We start from the raw sequence: 24,804 nt of genomic DNA, 5'->3' as shown, positions 1-24,804 counted from the left end.
GAAAGTCACCTCAGTAATGCAAACAATTTATAAGGGGAAATGGAACATAAAAACTGGGTCATGAGGTGAATAGAGATGATAGTGGGTTGGAAGCTGTTGAGCTCACTCAGTTTTCTGTCTGTTGGCACACGGCCAAAGTGAAAATTAGAATTTAATTAAATAACTGTTGTCTTGTTTGTAGGACCCCCACGCAGAGGAGTTTGAAGACAAAGAATGGACGTTTGTCATTGAAAATGTGAGTACTAAATGTACACATGCTTCTTCATTAACATGGTTAACGATGCTTTTGTTGTTGTTACATATCCATATTTTCTGTCTAACCTGATGGTTGGAAAGGAGCGCAGCCTATAATTGTGTGAAGTGCTCAAACTCATCTGAAATGTCATATAGAGGAACTTGGGGATTAGATGTTAAACAAGACAGGGATGATTTACCAGCTTTCAGTATTCTCAGGAGTCTTCTAGGGACACGGTCTTTGCATTTCATGTGCAGATTGTGCCACCATGTGGTCAGTTTATGTCATTACATAATCTGAGTACCTCGGATTAAATGGCTTGAATAATATTCATGTACATGTTTTACAAGGATATATTTGTTTTTATTGTAGTAACAGACTGTTTTTCTCAAGTAATAGTAGAGTACTTTTTACACTTGTCTTTTTGACGCCACAAACCATGTGCATGTAAAATACATGTGCTTGTAAAATTCAATTGTTACTTTATTAACGCAAATGTTTTTAGGAGTTCCCATCAATTTATATTACAGCAACTGCTTTTCCGTAATGTGCTCATGCCATGTTAGTCAGACTGCTGTATAAGTCAGCAGAAACAAGTGAAAACTGAAACTTTATCCAAGGAAGGACAGTTGCTTGCTCTCTAGTAGTCATGCTTGGGCTGTCATGGAAAATTGACTGAGGCGAGAAAGTGATAGTGGGGAAGCCTTTTTTCTTTAGGTGACACAGCTTCAGATATTGTGCACCATATTCACTGTCCCATGACAGTGGAAAAATAAAAGCCCTCTTCACGGAACGATACTTTATTCAGCCTCTTTCCATTTCCACAGTCACAACTGAGTTGTTTCAAACATTAAAATTTAACCAGCCAGTAAGTCAAAGACGGCATCATTGTTAACCTGTAACCTTTTAAAATGTTACATTTAAGCTCTTTTAGACCTACCATTTTCATTACATACTTTTATTTAAGGATATGCATTTACACTTTAAGTGATATGGTTTTGCTCTGCCTAGATTGTTGCACCAACTAATTCATATTTCCAAAAAAGAAAGAAACTGTAAACTGCTGAGTGTGGTTTGGCAGACACAATTTTTGAAAAAAGCCTCAAAAAACAATTTTTAGTTAAAAAAACTAAAACAAAAATTGGCAAGAAGAACCAAAACATGATAAAATAACATGGATGGAGAGAATTTCTTGTATTGTAGAGGTTTGTGAGAGCAGGAAGAAACTGAGACAGCAAAGTAGAGAATTGAAGCAAACTGGTGAAGAGAAGTGGAGGTGGCCAGGAAGAACTGGAAACTTTTATTTGCTTTTTTCATGGTAACTTGTGGCAGGTTTGTGACGTGGTGTCCATCAATCTTGCACACATGTTGAACTAACTGAGTCTGCATTTTAAATTTCAGTTCAGTCTTATTTATATAGTGCCAAATTACAACAGGAGTTGTCTCAGGGAACTTTATATTGTAAGGTAAATGATACAGAAAGAAAACCCCTACAATCATATGACCCGTTACGAGCAAGCACGTTGGCAACAGTGGGAAGGAAAACCTCCAGGTGTTCCTCCAGGAAAACCTTCCTTTTAACAGGAAAAACCTCCAGCAGAACCAGGATTACGGAGGGGCAGCCAGAGATTAATAATAACTAATGATTAAATGCAGAGTGGTGTATAAACACAGAGGAGAGCACTCAGTGCATCATGGGAAGTGCCCAGCAGCCTAGACCTATCGCATCATAACTAAGGGAGGATTCAGGGTCACCTGATCCAGCCCTAGGATCAGGTGGAGATAGGAGAAGAATATGCTCCCTCTTTCTAGCATTTTTAGTTAAAACGGACAGCTTTTCAGGCAGTTTTTGTTAGGACATCCTGATTAAAAACAAATGACAGAAGTTCAGCCTAAAAGTAATAAATGCATCAAACTAAAAAATAGAAAGTATTGTCTTTGTTTTCTTACCATCTTATTGTAGAGTCATACCAAGTAGCATTTTTATTCACAAACTTTATTAGTAGTGCAAGCTAATGTAAATGTGACAATAAAAATACAAATTTTGCCACTGAAATAGGCCTTCTCTGCTACTGGAACTGTTGTCCCACATTATGGCTAAAGCTCAGCACTAATTCCGGTTCAAGGTACACATAAGGGGAAACTTTCAGGGCAGGCGCCACCCTGTGGTTAGTTAATAAACTGTTGCTTTTCTCATAATTAAATGAAACCCCAGAACATGGTAGTAAGCACCATTTCACCTCATTGTGTAGACCGGCAAGTAGTTTTAAAATGTAGACATGGATAAAAATCAGGTCCTCTATTGCACTGTGGCCTTTTTTACTCATAGGCATTAAATCCTTCCACTCAATTTAGAAAAACAAAGCAGAATTCACCATCTTTGTCCTCATAAGGTATCGCTCCACCAAAGGAAAACCACCAGGACTGTGGAGAAAGCATTTTTCACTGTTTTTCTTTTTCTTTTCTTTTTTTATCTAGGATTAAAAACTAGAAGATAAAAACCCGCACACCTCCAAAATTAACCAGGAATCTCATGAAAAAAATCACTTTAAAACAGGGATGTCAAATTCATTTCACATTATGGGCCACATACAGTACAGCTGGGCAATATGTAAACATTTTTCCGACCGACATTCATCAGTCCAATAAATGACGATAGGCGATATATTCGTGGAGGTGACTTTTTGATGGGCGGAGCAATTTATACATGCACAGACTGCTTTTAGAACACAGAATAAGTCCAAACATGGAGGAACTATTTGCCAAAAGAAAATACAAAGTCGCCAATGGGGGATTTCTTTGGCTTTAAACCGGATGAAAGAGGTAAACCTGAGGATGTAACCCAAGGGATGTGCTGCCTATCCAGACGTATAGTGCCAGCAAAGGACTCGCGCAACTAACTTGAATGAGCAAATACGTGTCCACCAACCCACTGAGTATGCCAGGCTACCACCAGCGTCTGCAGCTCCATCAACAAGCTCTGGAAAAGCTTTTCACCAGCAGCATAACATGGAAAGGACAGCCCCTGGTGGACACAGTGCACAGTGAGACTGATAAACAGTGGAACGGCCTGTAAACACGGGTATAGTGGAAAAAAGAAGCCAGTTTCTCTTTGTTTCCCTCCCCAGCATTGTGTTTTTGTTTTGTTTTTTTAATTTAAATAAAATGTTATTGTTTGTTTTAACATAGGCTACCCTAGCCCTTTTTCTTTCATTATGTTATGAGTTTGAGTAAATGAATCGCTGCTACATTTGGGCGCACACTCTGAGGGTGCATTTGCACACAGCTGGAAGAGGGTGACGTTAAAACAGCCCTTTAAAAACAAATAAATAAATAAATTCCTGTTGACTGCTTCTCTTAGCTTCAACCAACATTATTAGCAAACTTACTCATGGGCAAATAAATAAATGGGTAAATAAATCGCTCTTGTAAAAACGACCAGTGAAAAGTTCAACATTCGTCCAATTGCCCAACCTTAACATACAGCCCACTTTGATTTGTGTGCTGGAGCAGGGAAACTCCCCTTTCTATGTAAAGATGTTTAAATATAAATTTAAACTCTGAGATATGCAATTATTAAAACAAGAAGTGAAATTTCAAGGATATGCCTCTGGTTATCCAAATGATAAAGAAAACCTTGCCTGGAGTTGTGTATACCTGTACTACTTATTTATTTTATTTTTTCCTCAGTAAAACCAAGCAGGTTTTATGCAAATCCTGACATTCAATCATGTGAGCAACGCCAACAATCACTAGGTGCTCTTTCTTCATTCACTTATGTCCATCTTCTGCTCTTTTCATCTTTTTTCTGTTTTCACAGAACAAATCATTGCACACACAAAGAGCAGCTGTAGCCAAAAGCCCCCACTGTTTCTGCTCCACCGTTCAGCAAGTTTTTCTCCTTGTAAATTTCCACACAAAGCATGATAGGAAATGATATAAAAAGGAATCCAGTTGTAGTCATGCAACCAGTGACCCTAAAAGATCCCTAGTCTTTGCAGAATATATCAGTTTATCACTTAAACCTCTCACATATTGACTTTAGATGTGAGAGAGGTACCAAACTCAAGTCTTTTGTTTTTTTAAAGATTTTTCAATGAACAGTTGGTGTGAATACAATTATGTGAGATTGGTTTTACTCGAGTACTTCTGTATGGTCACAGGTACGTATTCTGGTCCTTTAGTTAAAGGACAAGGATACTGCAACATATTTAATCAGGAGCTGTGAAAGTATTCAAATAGTTCTGTTTCCAAGAATTTCAGCTTGGAATATCACCAGAGACGGGTATTTCCTCTCTTATGCAAGCCTTTTTTTAAATTTTATTTTATCCTAACGAATGGTCAGCCTGCATTTCTACGTGCAGAAAATTTTAAGTATATTACAGTAAAACAATTCAAAAGTTAGTTTTTAATGGACTGTTTTGTTTGTTGTTTTTTAATTAGCAGATTTATTATGTGTGCTGTTATATTAAAGGGTTAGCTGTTTGAAGTAACAAATCAACAACAACAAAATTAACTGTACCAATTTTCTTTGTTGTAAAAACAGCTGTTAGACTTCATGACACGAGTAAACACATCTTTAAGAAGTGCTCTCTTAAACCAACTTCCAAATATTCCAATGTGTGACTTTAGGGAGACATGCACTGCTAGTGACCAACAGGGATGGACACCGAGACTCTTCCACCCTGTTCTTAAAGAATGTGGAAAAATAGAGCTGGCAGAGAGCACAGAAACTGTCACTTTCTGTACTCGTCAAGCTCAAAGAAACGACGCTGCTCTACCTTTCTATCTTTGACAGAGAGTAGAGAAGACAAGCAGGTCAGCAGGTTTTCTCTAGGTAGAGCGTGGGAGAGCACAAGAAAAGAAAAAGCAAGAAGGGGAGAGAAAAAGACAAGTTGGTGGTTTGCCTGTGTCTCTGCATACCTGACTAATGATAGAAAGATCAAAGCCTGACAAAGTCTACTGACAGCAGGAATGGAGGGAGAGGAGGGAGAAGGCAACCTTACACCTTCACACACATGTGAAGGTATCCTGAGGCCGAGTTTCTCCTAACTATAAAGCCTAAAAAAGATCCTTCAAACAAGTCCCTTAGAAATTATTTAGAAAAACTCTGAGCATCTATGAGGATGGAGATGCTGAAATTAGTTTTTGGATCGGTGATTTCCCAACACGGGTGGAAAGTTCAGGCAGACTTTCTTTAGTGAGCTAGGGCCCAGAGAAGGGCATTCCTACATGTGTTTAAAGTATTGGGTGGTGGTTGTTGTTCTCTTTTTTTCCTCTCTTTTGCATGGTGTCTGACCCAATGCATTGACTTCATTACAGAATGAGTCATTACTATATGTGAATGTAAATTTCTCACATTGGTTCAAGAACTTGACTGGATTTTCTGAAGCTTTTTAATAATAACATATGGTATAAATGATAAAATTCCAGAATTCTTTGCACTTAAAAGTTAAGAAACTTTATTCTTAAATTGTTGAACTATTCTCTTATCCAGTCTATCACAGAGCAGTGAAGCCGTCACTGTTTCTTTACTTCAACAAGACTGAACTTGTCTGACGAGCTCTTTTTAAACCCAATTATATTATTAAATAAACTCATTAGATGTTAGGATGGCTACTTAAAAAAAAATGTTTTAACCATTCCAACCTTGGCAGTCTTTTGTTGCCACATCCCAAAGTCTTTGACTCATTTAAATAAATATGGAAATAAAATATAAATTACATTGTCAGATGAAACATTTAATATGTCATCTTTATCCTAATTTCAGTTTCTTATATGCTTTAATTTATTACAAACCAATGTATCTCAGTTCTGAGATCTTTATTTGCATTCATTGATGTACACCAGTGCTACTGATTTGCACCCATTGCTCCTTTAAAAAAATTATATATATTCTCACTGCTAATATTAGTCAGTGATTAAAAGAGATATAGACACAATAATTACATGATATGTGCAAGCAAAGGCAATGATTGATAAACCATGTTCAGTGTTCATTTTAATTTGAACATTCTCACCACAAGAGGGCAGGCCAGCCTAAGATGAGCAAACTCCTTTTCAGGCATTCATGATTAAATTTGCTGGATAACCCGTTTTTGTCACCTGCATCTATGTTTGTCTTTAGATGTCTGTGTAGCCTTCACGTTTCTGTGTGTTTGTTTCAAAGCATGTGTGATGAAAAGTATAACCTTATCCAACATTATCCGTATTACATTTTAGGTTATTTTCATTCTGACTTTGCCTGCGTGTGCATGACTGTAAAGAGCACTCGCGTCCCCCCCCCACCAGCCACCCACACCCTTCAGGTATCTGAGCTAATGTAAAGTAAAGGACACATGAATGAATGCAGTAGTGAGTGCTGCTCCGAAGAGGAGGAGTAACAGAAGAAGAGGAGAGGTGAGTTCTCCTGACCCCTCATCAGACGGCAGAGGAGAAAAGGGGAAGAATACTGCATTGTGCCCGAGCGCCGAAGATGATGAAATTCAAGATCCCCGCGCTCGGGCTTCGTCTTAATCTGGGGGCCCAACCTCGCGCTAGGCTAATCCCTCCCCGTCGAATTACTGGCCCTGGCTAGATTGTATTTTGTCATTGAAAATGGCAGTGTCAAACACTACCTTTTTCTCTCCTCTATTTGTTCGTCTGCCAAGGCGAATCGCATAATCAAAAGATGGAGAGAGAGGGAGAGCAAAGAGGAGAAAGCGATGGAGAAGGAGAGAGAGGGAAAGAGGCGGAAGGCTGAAAATGGCTACACAGTAGTATCTCTAAATTGCATGCTACCCTTGCCTTTCACCCTTTTTCAAACAGGCGCGTATTATCAAAAAGGTGGGCAAATTGAGAGTCAAAAGATTGGACGGCTATATTTGAAGGCATTGTGCTGACAGGCTCTTTTGTGTGTGTGTGTGTGTGTGTGTGTGTGTGTGTGTGTGTGGTGGTGGGGTTAATATGTGTATGTATGTCTGTGTGTATTCTCTCTGCGTTTGCATATCAGCCAAAGCTGGAGATGGGAGACCAACTTGCCTCATCTTCAAAGCTTTGTGGAGGGATTTAAATAACACACACACACACACACACCATTGCATTTCATGTGAGAAGCTATCATGTCTGAATACATTGAATATACAGTGATACACACTCAAAGGCCCATCTTTCCTCCCTCCAACTCATACTTCACCTTTTTCACTCACATTACATCAATGTCACCCAGGCAGGAAGGCGCTTCCAAATCGGCACTCACAACATTTGACAGCCTGTCTGCTGCACGTACACACATTTTAAATATCGAATTTGAAATTGACACTTTATGTACTCGCAGCTTTTTCCTGTCCTCCTTTTTTTTTTAAATAGTTAAAATCTTTAAAATGTGACAGTAAGACTGATTATGTCTCTTATTACAGAAAAGGAAAAATATCTAATTTATAAGTGTGTAACAATTTTCAAACCAAGGCTATGGTTTCTAAGTCTAACCACAGTTATATTGATATCTTATGCTGTTTTCTGATCACGACCAATTAATGCGACAAACTGACTTTTAAAACACGATGCAGTTGTTAAAAAAAACAAACAGGGTTTTATTTGTTATTATCACCTGACTGTTTAAAACCAAAGTGTTTCCAAACAGCTGAGTTGGTTTTACTGCTTTTCTTAATCTACGTCTCTCCTCCTCTTATCTTGGCCTGACCTGAGTTTGGAGTTTTAAGGAAAGGCTAAATTAGATCTCGGTAAAGGAAAGACAAAATAAAATACACTATGCCCTTCCCCCCCAAAAAAACAACCCTCAACAAAACAACCCGATATTGATTATCCTGCATTTAAAATTAATGGAGGGCATAATTGCATGGAAATTCAAATTTTGCTTAGTTGCATATCCCTAACTGAGAACAAAACCTGTGAGTTTCATCTAGTTTCATTAACCCATATCCATATGATGCCTCTGTGGAGCTGTTATTGACTGGTTTAAGTATAGTAGTCTGATGAAAGCTGCATTTTTAAATATTATTATACTGTAGCAAAGGAACTGGTAATGCATCACAATAATGGAGTTTATTTTTAGTTCAACCTACAGTCAAATATTATTATGATGTATCCTTTCTGAAGGAAAACTAAGCCACGAACCAAAACCGTAGCTCAAAGACCGACACATGATCCTGATCATAAAACTGTGGCACAAATCGAAACTAGCCCAGGAGTTTCCACCTGAACTTGGCCCAAAAACAAGACAGGAGATGAAACTGTAGGCTAAAAGCTGTGATGTGAATCTGGCCAAATAATGAAACACGCTGAAAATGTGTCCCAGAAACCGAGATATGATTCTGACCCAAAAACAGAGGCATGAAACAAAACCGTAGCTAAAAAAATCGAGATTTGAACGTAGCCCAAAAACCAAAACGAGCTGAAATCTGAAACAGAAACTGAAATCATAGTACAAAAAGCATGATGTTAAATGGGTCCTAAAGATAAATTTTTAGCCCAAAAAGCGAGGCGTGATGCGAAATTGGTAGACCAAAATCTGAGGCAACAGCTGAAACTGTGGCCCAAAAAACCGAGAAGAGAGCTGAAACGCTAACCTCAAAAACTGAGGTATGAACGCAGACATAAATCAAACTGTAGTATGAAATACTTCTGATGTAGTGTTTTTACATTAATTTAACTTAAATGCATTGAGTCCATATCCGTATTTGATTTGTATGCTGTGTATATGATGGGATTTTCACCAATGGTTTACGATCACATTTCACCTCTTTTGATCACATTCTTGTTGCGTCCTTCTCCCTTCTCCATCTCTTTTTGTCCCCTTCATTCTGTGTTTTCTCTCTAAGGTGAAGTCCTGGCTATTGTGGACCACATCCAACTCCATTAAGGGCCTTTCCACGCCACATATGCCCACTCACACAGTAACACAGTCACATACTGACACACTCAGTTCGGATGAAAAAAAAAACATGACGTACACACACAAATGTACCTCTATCACCTTTATACACACACACAAAGACACACACACAAATGTACCTCGATCACTTTTACACACACACACACACACACACACACACACACACACACACACACACACACACCCTCTCTGTATTGTACACGTAGCCATGGTGTGTATACTGCTCTCCCCCCTCCCCTGTCTCTGTCTGGAACACATTACGTAGGCCAGTGGCTTGTGAGCGCTGACTGGGCCTCGGGGAAGAAAAACACAATTATTTCAGCCCTCGGCTATTCATGCAAAGGTGACAAAAGCTGGTATGAAGTATGAAATCCCAAAAGTTTCTCCCGTGCCGCGGCCGACAAATTGGGATTAATTTGCGCTTGTGTGCACGCGTGTGTCTCCAAAGTTTTCACCTTTGCTCATTTCCCATTTCTTAAATAGTTTGGAGAACTCAAAAGGCCTAATTTATTGTGTCAGAAAGAAGAGCGTGTGCATTCGCTTGGGTTGTTTGTGTGTGAACGCAATGCTAATTTTAAATAATATATGCTTTATAGTTCAAAGATTGAGGCATGTAAATAATTTCCTGTGCGTTTGTGTGTGTGAGATTGTAAGAAGGCGGGAGGTTCCTAGTATGGGATCACACATTCACACATGCTTTCCAAATTAATTTAATCTAATTAATTGCCGTGTGGAGAGAGGACAGATGCTTGTGATTACCCCCCACTTCCAGACTCCTCCCTGGGCGCACTCACACACACACACACAGACACACAACTGTTACCATCCTAAACGCTGCCATTTTCTGCCACTGTGCAGCTAAAAATATTATTTTAATGCTCCGAAAGCACATCAGCAATTTGTTGGCTAAATAAGGAAACGATGCAGTCACATTATGGAGGAAATTACCCCACAATTCAGCTTAAAGTGAAAAAAAGAAAACATTTATAAGGAGAGTGTCTGTTTCTCCTTTTGTGCCGATGTGGGTATATTTTTGTCTTTGTGTAACTGCACCTGTGTCTGGGGAACTCTGTATTTGGCTGTGTTTCCAGCCAGTTATGTGTTAGGGTGCTGTGTGTGGCTGTGGAGGCCGGGTGGTCCCTCCTGTCGCCCTAATAGGCTTACTGGCCCCTAATCCACACCACGCCACCCTGTCACATGGCCAGTCTGCTGACTAACTGCGACCACTGCCATAGAGGTTTGTCTGTGTGTGTTTGCGTGTGTCTCTCGAACTACATCTCTGTGCTGTTGTCATGCTTGTCTGTAACTCAGCATGTGGCAGCTGGTGTCCAATTGAGACACTGAATATATATATTTTTTGGTTCCCTTTTTTTGTATTTATTTCATGTTTGCGTGTTAGACAAACAGAACACAATCATGTGTGTGTATAAGCCACATTTTCTAATTTACATTCTTTTAAGTTTACAAACTGGATTTTTGTTTGGAAAAACGTAAAGGAGAGATGCTAAATTATTTTAGTTCACGTCACATACAACTTAATTTAATCTCAAGTGGGCCGTATCTGGAAACTTTATTGATTTTGTCCCAAAGTTGCTTCTTACAAGGAAAAAGTTTGACTTCGACTGCACATCGGAAAAAATACAGAGGCCTGTAACCGTCACCTGACACATTTCAGTCTAGTCCTCTGGGTGTCGAAAATAAAATAACCCCGAGATTCACAAGAAGCATCAGTGTTGAGGTACTGTTGCATGTTGGACACCTGGCAAGATTTAAGCTAATTTAAATGTCCCTGTACTTGTGTCACCTGTAACTATAACACTTGTAACAAAGACATGTTTTTCCACCACTTTTGCTTCATTAGATTTCAGTTTAGGATTATTTAAGTGACCAAAAAATGACATCATTACATCATTACAATGTAACACTACTGTTTAAATCAAAGAAACGTATCAGTATTGCTGCTGTGCCCTCCTGTCTTACTTTAATGTGGTATGACAGGTAAGAGGCGGGCCTTTTGTCTACAAAATACCTATGAAAGTGTGACTCTGTTAAATCGAGCCGGATAGCACAATCAGGTAACCACTCTCATGACGTGATTCAGTCGAATGAAATACAATATTTTGCTTCCTGTTGCACTCTAGAGTGGAAGGTTTTAAAGACCTTGGAAATCTGGCCTAAATTTGACACTTCAGAGATATTATATATATGTCACAGTTCAAAACAGTATTTTCAAACTCTACAAGGTTTTCATGAAGCAGAAGTATAAAGATACTAATTTAAAACGTGCCTGTCTAATACAAATTTTGATTATCATATTTTAATTTGCAGTAATTTAATTAATGTATGTATGAGAAGGTCTTGTTTGTTTTTCATGTTTTTGTGTCAGTCAAAAGAAGCTTTATTACAAGGTAATTTACCATAATGGTAGCTGACTTAATTCAGAAAGGATTCAACAAATTCAGAATTTGAAGCGATACTGAAATGCATCTTTTTGTGTGTGTCTGTAACTCTTCTATTCAGATTGCAGCTCTCACATATACTCAGACACACAGAGGCACCTTCTGATTTGTACAGCTTTTGGCACACAGCTGCTTGGCACACACCGTGTGTGTGTGTGTGTGTGTGTGTGTGTGTGTGTGTGTGTGTGTGTGTGTGTGTGTCTGTTTTTGCTTACATGCATACATGCACGTGTTTGTTAATTAAACTGATTAAACTGTTGCCCCTGACAATGTGGGGCTTTGCTTCTGTGCTTGCATCATCTTTTTCAGTTTCCTGTCTGTGTGGGTGTAGTTTTGCTTTTAGTCCCGTTTTCTTTTGTCTGCTTTGATTTTTTTTTTTTCCTCTTTTTCCTCTTTTTTTTTTTTTTTTTTAAATCCTTGCTTGGCTTATTCTTTCGTCTTTTGTCCTTCACATGCTCTGTGTGTGTGTGTGTGTGTGTGTGTGTGTGTGTGTGTGTGTGTGTGTGTGAGACATATGTTTACGGTGTGTGTCTTGTGCATACAGTTTGTGTATGTTGTTTACACTTGCATGTGTGCATTTGTATTTGTGTGCCTTGTCCCACTGGTCCAGGTTGTGACCTCAGCTTTCATCTCCTTGGTTTGAGGCGCCTGCGGCCTGCTGTGATCTGCACCCGGCCAACAACGCAGCAGATGTCACCAGACACTGACAGTCATATGCACAACATCTCAAACACACACAGTTTGTGTCTTTCATACAGTATTTACACACATGTGCACACAGGCTCTCGGCATGGATCCACATACACCATGTAATGTCCCTCTCAGACACATATAAATACATTTATATTACACACACGCAGAAACCAGCTCAAACAGGCTTTGTTTTTGCCTCATACAGTGTGATGTTTGACCCCATAACACAAGTATCACCTGCAAAACATCCTGTCCCCTACCTGTGTCGCCTTCGTTGTAGAGCTCGGAGTTAAAACTGTAATGATGAAATCTGCTACTGTAACAGCTGTATTGGGAGACAGCCTACCTCTCTGCTTTTAAGATTAAGCGTAAAACTTTTCTTTCTGATAAACCAGGTGACCCTGAACCCTTGTTCTGTCACGTTCTACTGCAATGGGCCTAGGCTGCTGGGGGGTTCTTCCCATGATGCACTGCTTCTTCTCCACTCAACTCTTTTCACCCAGTTATACAAAAGAGCATGCGTCATCCCTTTATTAGGGAAGATGATATCACAAGTAGTGAAAGTGTATATAACACTTTGCATTTAATCATTAGTTACGATTCATCTGAGTCTGTGCCACAGTGTGTGTCTTTTGTCCAATCTTCCTCCCTCACCCCAGGTGCAGCAGATGGCTATCACTTAATTTTAAAATCACTTTCAATCAGAAAACCTCCAAATGCACTAAAATTGCATCCATGTAAATGTATAATTCAAAGTGGACTGGAGTGCCTTCTTACCTACTAGCTAATGTGGTCTTAAATTATGATCATGGCTGCTGTCCCTTGCCGACGCTCAATGTGTACAGACTCGTGCCAGTCTTTAACACAAAAGAAATGCAAATTTAAAGTGATTATACATCAGTATTTTTTTAAACATTGATGCCGTCTTGAGTGCTTTATATTATAAGATAAAGACCCTAAAATATTAGCCTCTGTTTTTAAATAATTATTTCTGAGCGCTACTGTCTGAACAAAGTCTCTCGGTCGTACATTATTGGCCGCCACACCCTCTCTTATCAGTCATCTCTGAGGTTGTCCTCTATCACTTCATTGCCTCACATGCTGTCACCTGCCCTTCTCCTCAGTCGGCGCTAATCCGACTTTACCTTCTTGTCTTTGTCCTCATCTCGCCTTGTTTTTGGTGTCATGTGTTACATGGCGATGATGGGTGGTCAGGCAGTTGTGGTGGGGCGTGAGGTGCAATTGGAAAACGGCTGTGGAACAGTTATTATCTCTTGGTTATTTATTTTTCCCCTGTGCGACTTAAGATGGCTGCTTGTGATGGAGACAGGCCTGTGTGGCTCGCAAAACACTGTCTTCTGTAAATGCCCATGTTTATCCACAAGCTTGACCCAGTGGGCCTGAGTGGGTGGGTTTCTCAGGAGATGCAAGTGATGGTTATGGTTTGTGCATATACAAAGGCTTTTATGGTAAACTCCAGCTAAACTACTGTGCAGGGAGACTGGTTTGACATTATCTTTTTCAAAATCTGCTCACAGTGAGTACGTGCGAGTGTATGTTTGTATATGACAGTATTAGGAAGTGAACACACACCCGCACACACATACACACAGTGTTAAACTAAGGTGACTGTTCTGCTAAGTGGCAATGAATAGGCTTTAGTGATGTGCTCTGATGCCACTGCTAAGCCATTCACTGACAGTTAGACTGATCCCTAAACATGCTCTGTTTGCCATATAAATCTGTTTTTGGAAAACCGTACCCACAGTCTGGGATGAGGAATTTGAGGTTGCTGATGCTAAAAAGGCATACATTTTAGAAAGTGCTGGGAGTTGAAGTGAAGGACACTGTATCATGAACCCCTTTCACCTTCAAGAGGCCAAATGAGGCCATTTGAAACTGAGTGTTTCTAGCTATATTTTATATGTTAATATTTTTATTTGCCATTGGGGGTTTAGACATTATAGACTTTGCTTTTATTGTAATTTGATTTTAATGATTCCATAAACTGGGCATCTCATTTTGACAGTTATAAACAGGGGCTGCAGATCTCTCACTGGGATGGAAAGCTGTAAATAAGTCAGGTAAAAGACAGCTGTGTGAAGCGTTGCATTTCAGACTATAGTCTAGGTCAGTCACTGCCCTGGCAATACACATACCTACATCCTGGATATGCACGATGCTAACAGCATTAATGTTTCAGCTGCGTTTTATAATATGCTTTAGTTAATGAACAATGTGATTAATGGTTTTAAATAGCTCTGAATAAAGTACATGATTTATGTATGATTGATATTTAATCATGTATAATAGATTGAGCTGAATGTTCACTTGCTTTCTATGGGTTTTCTTACTTTGAGACTAATTCATCTGATTTCTTTTTTCCCTTCTTACATTTAAAAAAAAAAAAATGTGTTCAGACTTGGTTATATACAGAAGTACTGAAGGTACAGAGATTTGATAACCACTCTGACTATGATGAGTTTGTTGCGATTTGTCTGTCAATGTATAATTGAGGGACTAGTTCATTTTTAAAAAAACAAGTTATGATCATTAAGCATCCTTAAAGTATATAATTAGCTCAGTGTAACTGTTGAACGGTAACAGTGAGGCAGACAAAGTAAGAAAAACAAAAACCAGAGAACTGTTCTGACTTAACATCATTTACTTTCAGTTTTTCTTCTGATAAATATCCACAAAAAGATCTAAATCGTTCAACCTCTGACTGGCAGTTTATGCTCGTCATTATTGTTTGGCGAGCATAGCTGTTGTTTGTGTACAGCGACATGAACAAAAAGTGATATCACAGCTTCTGGCGCGTGCTGCACTTTGGTGGCATTTCGGTGTGTTGTACATCTGTTGTTGTAACCTGGTGAGGCTACTATACAAGTGGGTTGGTCTTTAGTGGCATTTCAGTCATATGTGAATCTTTCCCACCTCTAATGTAATGATTTTATTTATTTTTATGTAAGCGTGATAGGTTACAAGGCTATGATGATGTCACAGTTCACTGAAGCAATGACCAAAGTGTCAACCTCAACTGCAACTTCAAGCAGCAGTTTTTGATTATCCTTGTGGAAATTTAGCTTAATGTTCTGTGATGCTCAGAACTGCTGCTTTGTTCCAGATATTAATTTGGAATTAATGCAGTTCAATCATTTTTAAACATAATATGCTCCAATTATTGAACAATGTGATTAATGGTTCTAAATATCTCTAAATAAAGCACACAATTTATGTATGGATAATGTTTGACCTTGTATAATTGACCTGAATGTTCACTTTTTTTGTGTGTGTGTTTTCTTACTTTGAGATAAAGGAATCAATTCATCTGATTAATCTGCAGTTTAGCAACTTTATTGAAAAATGTGAACTGTTAGCTTCTATCACATTTACAGTGTTAGCTGTCAATTCTTTTGAGGTTGTGAAAGTATTAGATTAACACTAATGGTGTAGCCGCATTAAGAATGTTTGAAAAATGAGATGGATCCATTTGTATCAGTATATCTTTACATGTAAATGCACAGAAACAGAATTCGTGAACCCCATTGTTCTTTCATGCAAAAGGAATTTCCGAGTGCTCATCCATGAACGCTCGCACACACGCACACCAGCTCCTTATCCAATCCCTCCACTAATTCCCCCTTGGTAGAAGGTGTTCATTGTTTCTCTTTCATTCTAATCTCCCTCTCTCCCTTTAAAAAAAAAAAATCCATATTAGATTCTCTTTGAGTTGGCCACAATCAGAGCCACTGAAGCAGAGCATCACCCTGCTAGTGTTCTTTGTCTCCCCAGATTTGTCACTTAGCATGGAGAGTACACCTTTGTCATGGAGCAGGGTGGGAGAGAGCAGACTCTCACTTTGGGCAATTGTTTCTTGTCACAGGCCATCTTAACCTCCTCCCTCCCCCTTAAGTAAATCAGCTTTGCTCTGGATTAGGGCCCTATCATAGCACCGTCAGATCTCAGCAGCCTGCCAACAAACAGCTAAAACAAATGGATTCTGAAAGTGAGAATTGCATGAAAATAATTTCCCCCCCGAAAATTCCGATCTTGTGATTACCTGGAAATCTGCCTGTTAAGTCTCTGGCATATAGAGGTCCCAGTCTGATTAATCTAGAAAACCCTTGAACTTCTTGGTGTCCTCTTTTGTATTATCTGCTGAGAAAGTTACGAAACATGGTGGGAATCATCCAATAGTCATCATAATCTTTTTGGAACGTGTTTATATTGCAGTTTCATGGTAAGTTGTCATTGTTTTAAGTACATTTCATGTTAAGAGGCTTTGTACTACCTTGAAATAGATACTATACTAAGAATTTAGACAGTGTAGATAGTCAGAGGCAGTTTTTCCCAGAGGTCTGGGTGTTGTTTTTGGCGTGGGAAGAGCATGCACATCAGGCTTTCTTAAGCGAACTACCCCAAAAAAACAGTGTGTCTCTTCTGCAAATACTCTAATTGTAAAAGGCTTTGTGAATAACAAACCAATATAATCAGCATCATTTACAACATTTACAGTGAACATCTCCAACTTCAGCTGGAGAATGTAGTCCTCCTTCTGCAGCCTCGTTGACCTCGAACCTGCTTTCCAGCTACACCTGGTGCATTGTAGTTAGTGCAACTCCATCATCACCAGAAGGAAAACTACAATCACCTGCTGCAGTCCAGTTTGGTAGAGTATGACAAACTCACTGGAAAGGGAGCTAACCGATATCAACGACCACCACAGTAACTACCAGAACAGGAAGTTAGCAGTAGAGAAAGAGCAAGAGTGAGGGAAAGCAAATAGGAGAGCAGTTTAGTTTAATTATTTAATTTGACTGATAATAATAGTACACACATGTACTTTTATACTGTCAAAAAAAGGTTAAAGCCAATTTTCATCTCTTATATTGTGATGATTTTCTTTCAATACATTTTTTCCCCGCACAGTTGCCATATAATTAATGTGGGCCACATAACTCTTGTCATTGTAATGTAAGCTGTTTGGCCATTTCCACTCTCCTGCACTACTCCATGACACCTTCCTGATGCAAATTCTCAGCAGCACAGATTCACTACATTCCTACGTGAGCTGTTCCAATCAAGTTCTCATTTTGGAAAAGCTCCCTTTCTTTGGTAAAATCTCACAAGAGATCGTTTCCACCTGTTACACATGCACACAGTACTACTTGGACATGGATGGATGCTCTGTGTCCCCCCCCCCCCCCTTTTTTTTTTGATGCACTTGTATTTCTCGTATATGTTCATAGAAACGCACACTAACTCAGACTTTATTGAGCACACACCATCATGGATGTCTGCCACCATGGTGATTCTGCCCTCCTCATATCTCAGCTGCTGCTTCATGCAGAGGGAGTAATCGATCTAAGATACAGTAGCTCAGGGAGCGTGTGTGTGTGGGGATGGTGATGTTATTGGCCATTTTAGGTCTCTGTGATGGCCAGAGATGGTAAAATGGCTGGAAAAGTGATGAGCAGGCACTTCATAGACCAGGAATGAACTCTAGCTAATCCCGTCGACCTATCTGTCTCTCTTCCTCCCTGCCTCCTCATCACTCTTTACTTTCCTGTTATACCCTCTCCCTCATTTTCTCCATCTTCTTCCCTTTTTTGACTTTTCTTTTTCGTTAGTTTCCTTGCAATCAGTTTCTCTCTGTCTTCCTCTCTACCCTTCTCTCTTTCCATTTCTTGACCACCCCCTTCTTTTCCAACCCCCCTGTGTCTCTTTCTCTCTGCAGCAGAAGTGCAGAGCCAGGGCTTTTTCCTGCTGGTAATTTATTTTCCCATTAGCCCCCTGTCTGAAGTGCATGCTCTAGGTCTGAGTGTGTGTGTGTGGGGGGCACTGAGGGCCACCCCAAAGAAAGACCCAAAGAGTCAAAAAGAGGAGGGCACCCTGGACACACTGATAACGTGGGAGAGAGAGACTGGGTTGGAGGGACGGAAATGAAGCGAGAAAGATGTGAGATATTAGTTTGGTGTCCATCTAAGCAGTTTTGCTCGTTATGAATTGTGATGCAGACTAATCAGAAAAGTTCAGTGACAGTGACTTATTTCAGTGGTACTAATAATTAACCAGTTGATCCAGACATTTAAATTGATTGAATGACAGCAGTTTACTGTCTTGAACTAATTCAGATTTCCTGCCTTCTTTTCTTTTACCTTTCACCATCAGTCAAAAAGATTTTAACCTGAAGATTTTCCAAACTAAAGCTTTTTTTTTTTTTTTTTTCCCAGACTGTGTTTACCAAACAAACTGTTCCAAGTTGAACCAACAGAACGTTATATGGGCAGTGTTCACACAGATTCATTCTGGCTCTCATCTGAAGCGATTTTTACAGTGACAGTTTAATTCAGTGTCCTACAAAAATCCATTTTAAGAGCCCGTTTTTAATATATAATATATTCATCTAAATGTGTCCATGCCAGTTGATGTTCTCCTTGTTGACTGCCATAGGGCTGTTGAACACTGCGATATATATCTGGCTTCCAGTTTCATAAATTTCATCACTCTGATAGTGTCATAGTGCAAAAGGGCAAATTAAAAAAAACAAATAAAACTACTGTTCTCAAATGACTTGAATAATGTGTTTGCCTACAACTGGTTGGGGATTTTTGACATGATCATGGCAAAAACGGTAACTTTAGGTTCAGCTGTGATGCTAAAGCCACATGTAGCTTGTTTATAGACAAATGTTAGCATTTTACTTTTTATGACTGTTAATTTCAAGATTAAGCAAAACGAGTCAGCATCATAAGCTATAATTTTCCACATAGCTTCATTTCTGCAATAACCTCAAAGCTGATGGAAACATGATTGCTTTTTCTTTCAAGGACAATTTTGGGTTGACCTACAGAAATTTGCCGTACTTGCTACACTACATTGCTCAATACACTTTTTTTTTTCTCTGCAATCAGAGCTCAAAATGCACTCACACTCAAATCAAGTCTGACCTTGGTGGGAAGGTCATGGGAGTATGCATGCCATAGACGCCTGATGATATTTTTTTCCTCCTTCTTTTTGAGTTCCCTAAACCTGCTGACTTGGGTTCTGGCTGTGTGGGGTAGAGATGAAAGCCATTATATCTGGAGATTTCATTAACTCCATTTGGCCTCTAGAATACACCAGTTTTCCATTTAATGTGTCTCTCTGTTTGGCTCTGTGTTACAAGCTAGCCAGAGGTTACTCCCCAGTAAAACGCTCCACTCTCCCAGTTGGGATTAGGCCTTTTAAGGACTGGTTTGTGTGTGGCGCTCCCCCTTTCATCTGCTGCCATCAGAGGCACCCCTACATTAAAGGGATTCCTCTCTCTCTCACTCTACACCCATCGGTGTTTCCTCTCTCATTTAAACACACTGTTATGTTTCTTTCTGACTGATTATCAATATTTGTGATAACTGGAGTCTCTTCACAATTTAATATAGATTACTGGGTGCACACTTGCTGAATAAAGAGATTTTTTTTAATCTCATGAAATAAATTAAATGATAAAGTTTTAGAATGTGGTGTCATTAAACTCAATAGCAACTATTTGTGTGAAGGTTTGCTTTGGGGGTGGGGGGTGTCAGCTGGAAGTAAAGTGTTTTTTATCAAGTAACTGGCCTCTCTGTTGTTAGGTGGCAACAGTAAAAGAGTTATTTATACAACAGTTTCATCTGGGATAACTTGCGCTCTTTGGTCCTAATTTCCAGCCTCTTAACATTCAGTTAGACCCTTTGTTTTTCCTGATGTCATATACATTTTTTTATAGAGACAGTAAAGTTTCACAGCACAAGGTCAGTGTATTTACAGGTGATTGCTGCAAAAACTCTACTGTAAATATTTTTCTATTCTTTGCTCTGTATGATGTGATCTGCTGTTCAATTTTTGTTTATGAGGGGCAGCAAATCAGAAGAACGTTGTCCTAATGAGGATGACCTTAAATGAAGACAGACAGAGGTACTCAAGAGTTCATATGGACCTTGAAATGAGCATAGCCAGTCTACTTTGATTAAAAGTAGTCTTTCTTTAGAGTGATTTTGCTCCTTAGTTTATATTGCTGTCCTTCATGTTTTCTGATGAAATAATGAAAATACAGGTTCATCGTAGCAGCTGTGGAATCCAATGAGATCATTTGAAACAAGTGACAGCTACTACACCCCAAACCCCTTGTAATACCAAATACAAAAATGACAAATGAAGAGGTGACAAATTTAGATATTTCTTCATCAAGCTTTAAACTGAGTGTAGTGTAGTGGTTGGTGTTTTTATCCCACCGTCAGCATCGAGCGTGGTTCTCGTTTCATGAGTGATTGTTTCTGCACTATATTCAATTTCTTTGTCGTATACAGTAAAGGGACAGTGTGACTGGCGCTCACTGACATTCAACACCATATTCTTCCAGCACTAGAGCACAAACTGCGGTGTAATCTACAATCGTTTAAAACAACCTTAATCCCTCTCTTGTTGTAACTAATCGCCCTCTTTACTCACTTTCTTCCCATACTTTTACTCAATTGTTTGCAGTTTTGATTTTGGGGTGGTTTTTTGTAGTTCATGCCACCCGAGACGGGGTGGTGGTTAGTGAAAGATCATCTAATTTTGGGGCCACAGTGGGAAATTCCTCTGGTCCTGTTTCCAAAGTGTATATACATATGACAATACACAGGAAAGCCATTTTCACAGTTCATTCCATTATTAGGACCATTGTTATTGTAATTCAACATAACCAAAGTGATAGTATTGCATTCCTTTTATGGCTATTGTTGCCTTTAAAATACACACACATACACACTGCTTGGGGGGAAAAAAATAAATCCTCTCATATAATAGTAGCAGATGAATAAATTGGTCTTAATCTGTGTGTGGATGTGTGTGTCTATAACGCCTATAGTGCAGCATTCATAGGTGGTATGTAAAACTGGCAGCCTTATCAGTTATCAGGGGAGGCCAAATTGACACAGAGGAATCACTCCATTGTGTGCGGATTCAAAGAGAGATGTGAGCACATTGGATGTCTCCATTTCCAATAACTGTGACCTTGAGGCAAGAGGAATAGCACTGTACCCCCGCGTCCAATCTGCTGACTGCTCGATTCAGACAGCGCCAGTTGATTTTGGGTGCTAATCGGGGATACCTCAGGGTTATTCTAAAGGGTAAATTGAGTTTGGCTTTTATTGTTTCTGAACCGTGTGAATGCAAATCGCAAAGGCCAGTGTACAGTTTTGTGTGGAGTTGAATATTTGTAGTCTGTCTTTTTTAAAGTTTTAGGTTCAATAGTGTTGCATTTAATAACAGAGAAAGAAAAAAGTTCTTTTCAAAATGTAACGCGTGTGAATTTTATCATGTGCTGCCTTCATGAAGTCTGACTTCAGCTGACCTCAGGTTGCCCATTTTACCTCAGTCAGGATTGTTTTGTTTATGTGGTAGCAGGCTTAAGTCAGATAATCATCTGCTTGATGTGAAACCGGCGATTCATCACGTCTCATTATTGTTATAATACTAAAGCCATGTTTTTATCTTCAGTCTATCTCAACAGCATACTAAACATCACCACAAACTCTTCAGTTATAGGCAGATTGGTTGAAAAGGGCATACTCCAGAACTGTGTATACATAGAGTAAAGACGATTGTCATATACATATATAAGTGTGTGTTTTACCTGTCTGTACATGTCTCTGTTGTTTTTGGCCATTTCATGAACAAAACTATATTTATTTTAAGCTTCAGTACTTTGAAAATAACAAAGTTTAAATATCCAGGAAAAAAAACATGATGTTTGCATTCATGAAACTAATGAAAATAATATGTGAATATACAGTAAATGTCCTTAATTATAATCTCTGTGAGTTTGACCGAGTAACCAACCTGAGGAAGCTTTGAGTTTCACAACTCTTAAATTTGTCCCTGACAAATGCCAGCAATAAAGGAAAATGTAACCAACACTAAATGTAATCAAAATGAACTTGTTAAACCATCAAAATGAAGTGTAAACAGGTAAAGACTCTCGAAACTAAACTGAAACTAAATTGAATTCAGATGAAAAATGTAAAACTTTTTTTTTTTTTAAATCAAAGCTGCAATATCAGCCACCAGTGGAGTACAAATAATACAATGTATACTTTATTGTATTAGTGTATTTTAAGAATAAATAAGATTTAAATTGATGGTGAATGTATGGCTCAATGTAACGTTTGTTTAAATCAAACTCAGTTGACCTGTGTTAAAAAGCCATTAGCTGAAAGTGTGTGTGTTGGACATCTTTTTGGCCACGTTCACACTGCACGCGAAAGCTCATCAAATCCGATTTTTTTTGAGCCTATGCGACCCATATCCGATCATGGTATGACAGTGTGAACGGCACAAATCCGATTTTTTCAAATCCGATCTGGGTCACTTTCGTATGTGGTACTGAATCCGATACACATCCGATGTTTTAGAAAGCGACTGCTGTTTGAACGGTCATGTCGCATTAAATCCATCTTTTACGTCACTGACACAAGACAGACGCCAATTATCAGCGCCGGAGAAGCGCCCGAGAAGACATCGTGAACACTTCCTGGCCATCCAGTGTAGATGTTAGTGAAACTATTGGGAAGACAACGTGAATGTTTTATTTGTACTGTATAATCTGCAGATTCTGACAGAAATCTGCAACTATCCTTTGAAGCACCGCTCCTCTAAAACAGCAGTAAGGATAATTATTAGGTTATTTACATTATTATCTGTCAGTGCGCCCCAGGGTGGCTGTGGCTACAACGTAGCTTGCCATCACCAGTGTGTGAATGTGTGCGTGAATGGGTGGATGACTGGATATGTAAAGCGCTTTGGGGTCCTTAGGGACTAGTAAAGCGCTATATAAATACAGGCCATTTACCATTATGTAAATAATAAAATAACTTAAAGCAAAAATTGGAAAACGTAAAGTCCGAAGTCTTTATATTAAGGGCCATCAGTCAAACAATATTGTTTTCTCTGAGCCTAAACAGAGCGCGTTGTGTGTGATGTCTTCTTTTGCGCATGCGGGCCACTTTGAGCGTTCACACTAGAGCGCGTTTGCTGTCACATTTTATTTGTAGTGTGAACAAGCAGACAAAATAAATTGGATTTGATCAAAAAAATCGGAATTGAGCGTTAAGACCTGCAGTGTGAACGTCGCCTTTTTGACGTGGTTTAACGCTACCCAACTGTCTGTTTCAAACCAGGTCTGAACAAAGAAGGCAGGTTTCTTTTTAGCACTCAGTATAATTAATCCATCCCTCCCTTACAAAAGGGTCCCTACCCCTGCTTTTCTCCGGCCCGTCCCATTGGCATTTTAGGGCAGAGAGATTCAGCAGGACCCCCGGGCACCCTCCTGCCCTGACCCCTGCCCCCCCACCAGGGGAGCATCTGTGGATCGATCCAGGGCCAGCTGGCACCAGGGGGAGAGAGGCAGGACTGGTAGTCTAAGACGAGGTCTGCTCCAACACAGATACACTCTTCTTGACTGGAATTTATAAAAAAAGATGAGGCACTGTGGGTAGTTTCAGGTTTGCATGCTCTTATTTATTTATTTATTTATTTTAAGAAGAGCCTGAATTTTTGAGTTAAATAGATTCCAAGTAGAAGCTTAACCTTGATTTCTGTTGATGCACTGTAGTTGTAAAAAGATGCAACTAGGGGGCAGCATGCAGCCATCACCCCTCCCTCCTTTACATCCTACATCCTCTGCCTGTGCCCGTCTTCTTCTCCTACTCCTGTTGTGCTTCCTCTGCACACACATTTAGTCCTCCTCCTGGCTCAGGAAAAGAGCATATTGATAGTTCTATCCTCTCTGTAATAAATTCAACTTCTACATTGTCCTCCCTTTTCATTTTACACATTGTCACAACCTCCTAGTCCCTCTAATCCCAGTTACCCCCTCCACTTCCCCGCTCACCATCACCTTCTCTCACACACACATTGATTGACAAGTAGCATCTGGGGAAATGGAGCACATTCCCATTGTTTGCTGCCACTACTCAAATCTGTTGAAATGGTTATTCCATTCTTCCGTCAGAGTATTTGCATATCCTTAAGTATTTCCTATTTTCCCCACCTCCCCTTTCTCCCCATCCTCCTTTTTGCTAAATCCCCTCTTCTTAAGTGTTTAGTGCATTTGGAAAATTCATTCATAAAGTATCTGCATGCGCTATTAGCTTAGTATAATAGCCAGGGTGTAATCTGCAGAGAGATAAGAGGTGGGAAGAGAGTGCTTTTTTTATTTTTTATTTCCTCATCTTCTTCCTGTCCTGATGGGGCTGCTCTGTGGACAATCACTGTGCCGATGATATGTCATTATGTTCCCCAGCCAATGCGACAAGGCTCAAATGTCAAGAGGAAATGTCAAGAGGCCTTGCTTCTGTAGTTTTTATTTATTTATTGGTCTGAGAGAGGCGTGAGGTACTAAGGAGGAGGCAAAGAGGGAGAGAGATGGAAGGATAGGAGGGTTCGTAGCGATGTAGTGTTGGATATCGACAGGAGATGGAGAAATGGAAAGGTGGAGTAGAGGCTAGAGATACAGATTC

General features: G+C 39.4%; 1 protein-coding gene across 5 annotated transcripts in view; it reads left to right on the top strand.

Annotated features, from left to right (window-relative positions):
- The window catches only part of ehbp1 (EH domain binding protein 1), a 162,862-nt gene that overhangs the window by 28,611 nt on the left and 109,447 nt on the right, over nucleotides 1–24,804 (top strand). For all 5 annotated transcript variants that reach the window (XM_080288053.1, XM_080288055.1, XM_080288054.1 and 2 more), the window contains exon 6: nucleotides 182–235. In XM_080288053.1, the coding sequence (XP_080144179.1) occupies nucleotides 182–235 (54 nt within the window). The remainder of the gene's footprint in view (nucleotides 1–181; nucleotides 236–24,804) is intronic.

This window comes from Astatotilapia calliptera, chromosome 13 (assembly GCF_964374335.1).
Source record: "Astatotilapia calliptera chromosome 13, fAstCal68.1, whole genome shotgun sequence".
NCBI classification, from domain to species: Eukaryota; Metazoa; Chordata; class Actinopteri; order Cichliformes; family Cichlidae; genus Astatotilapia; species Astatotilapia calliptera.
Note: the sequence above shows the minus strand (reverse complement) of the source record. Positions and strands in the feature narration are given on the sequence as shown.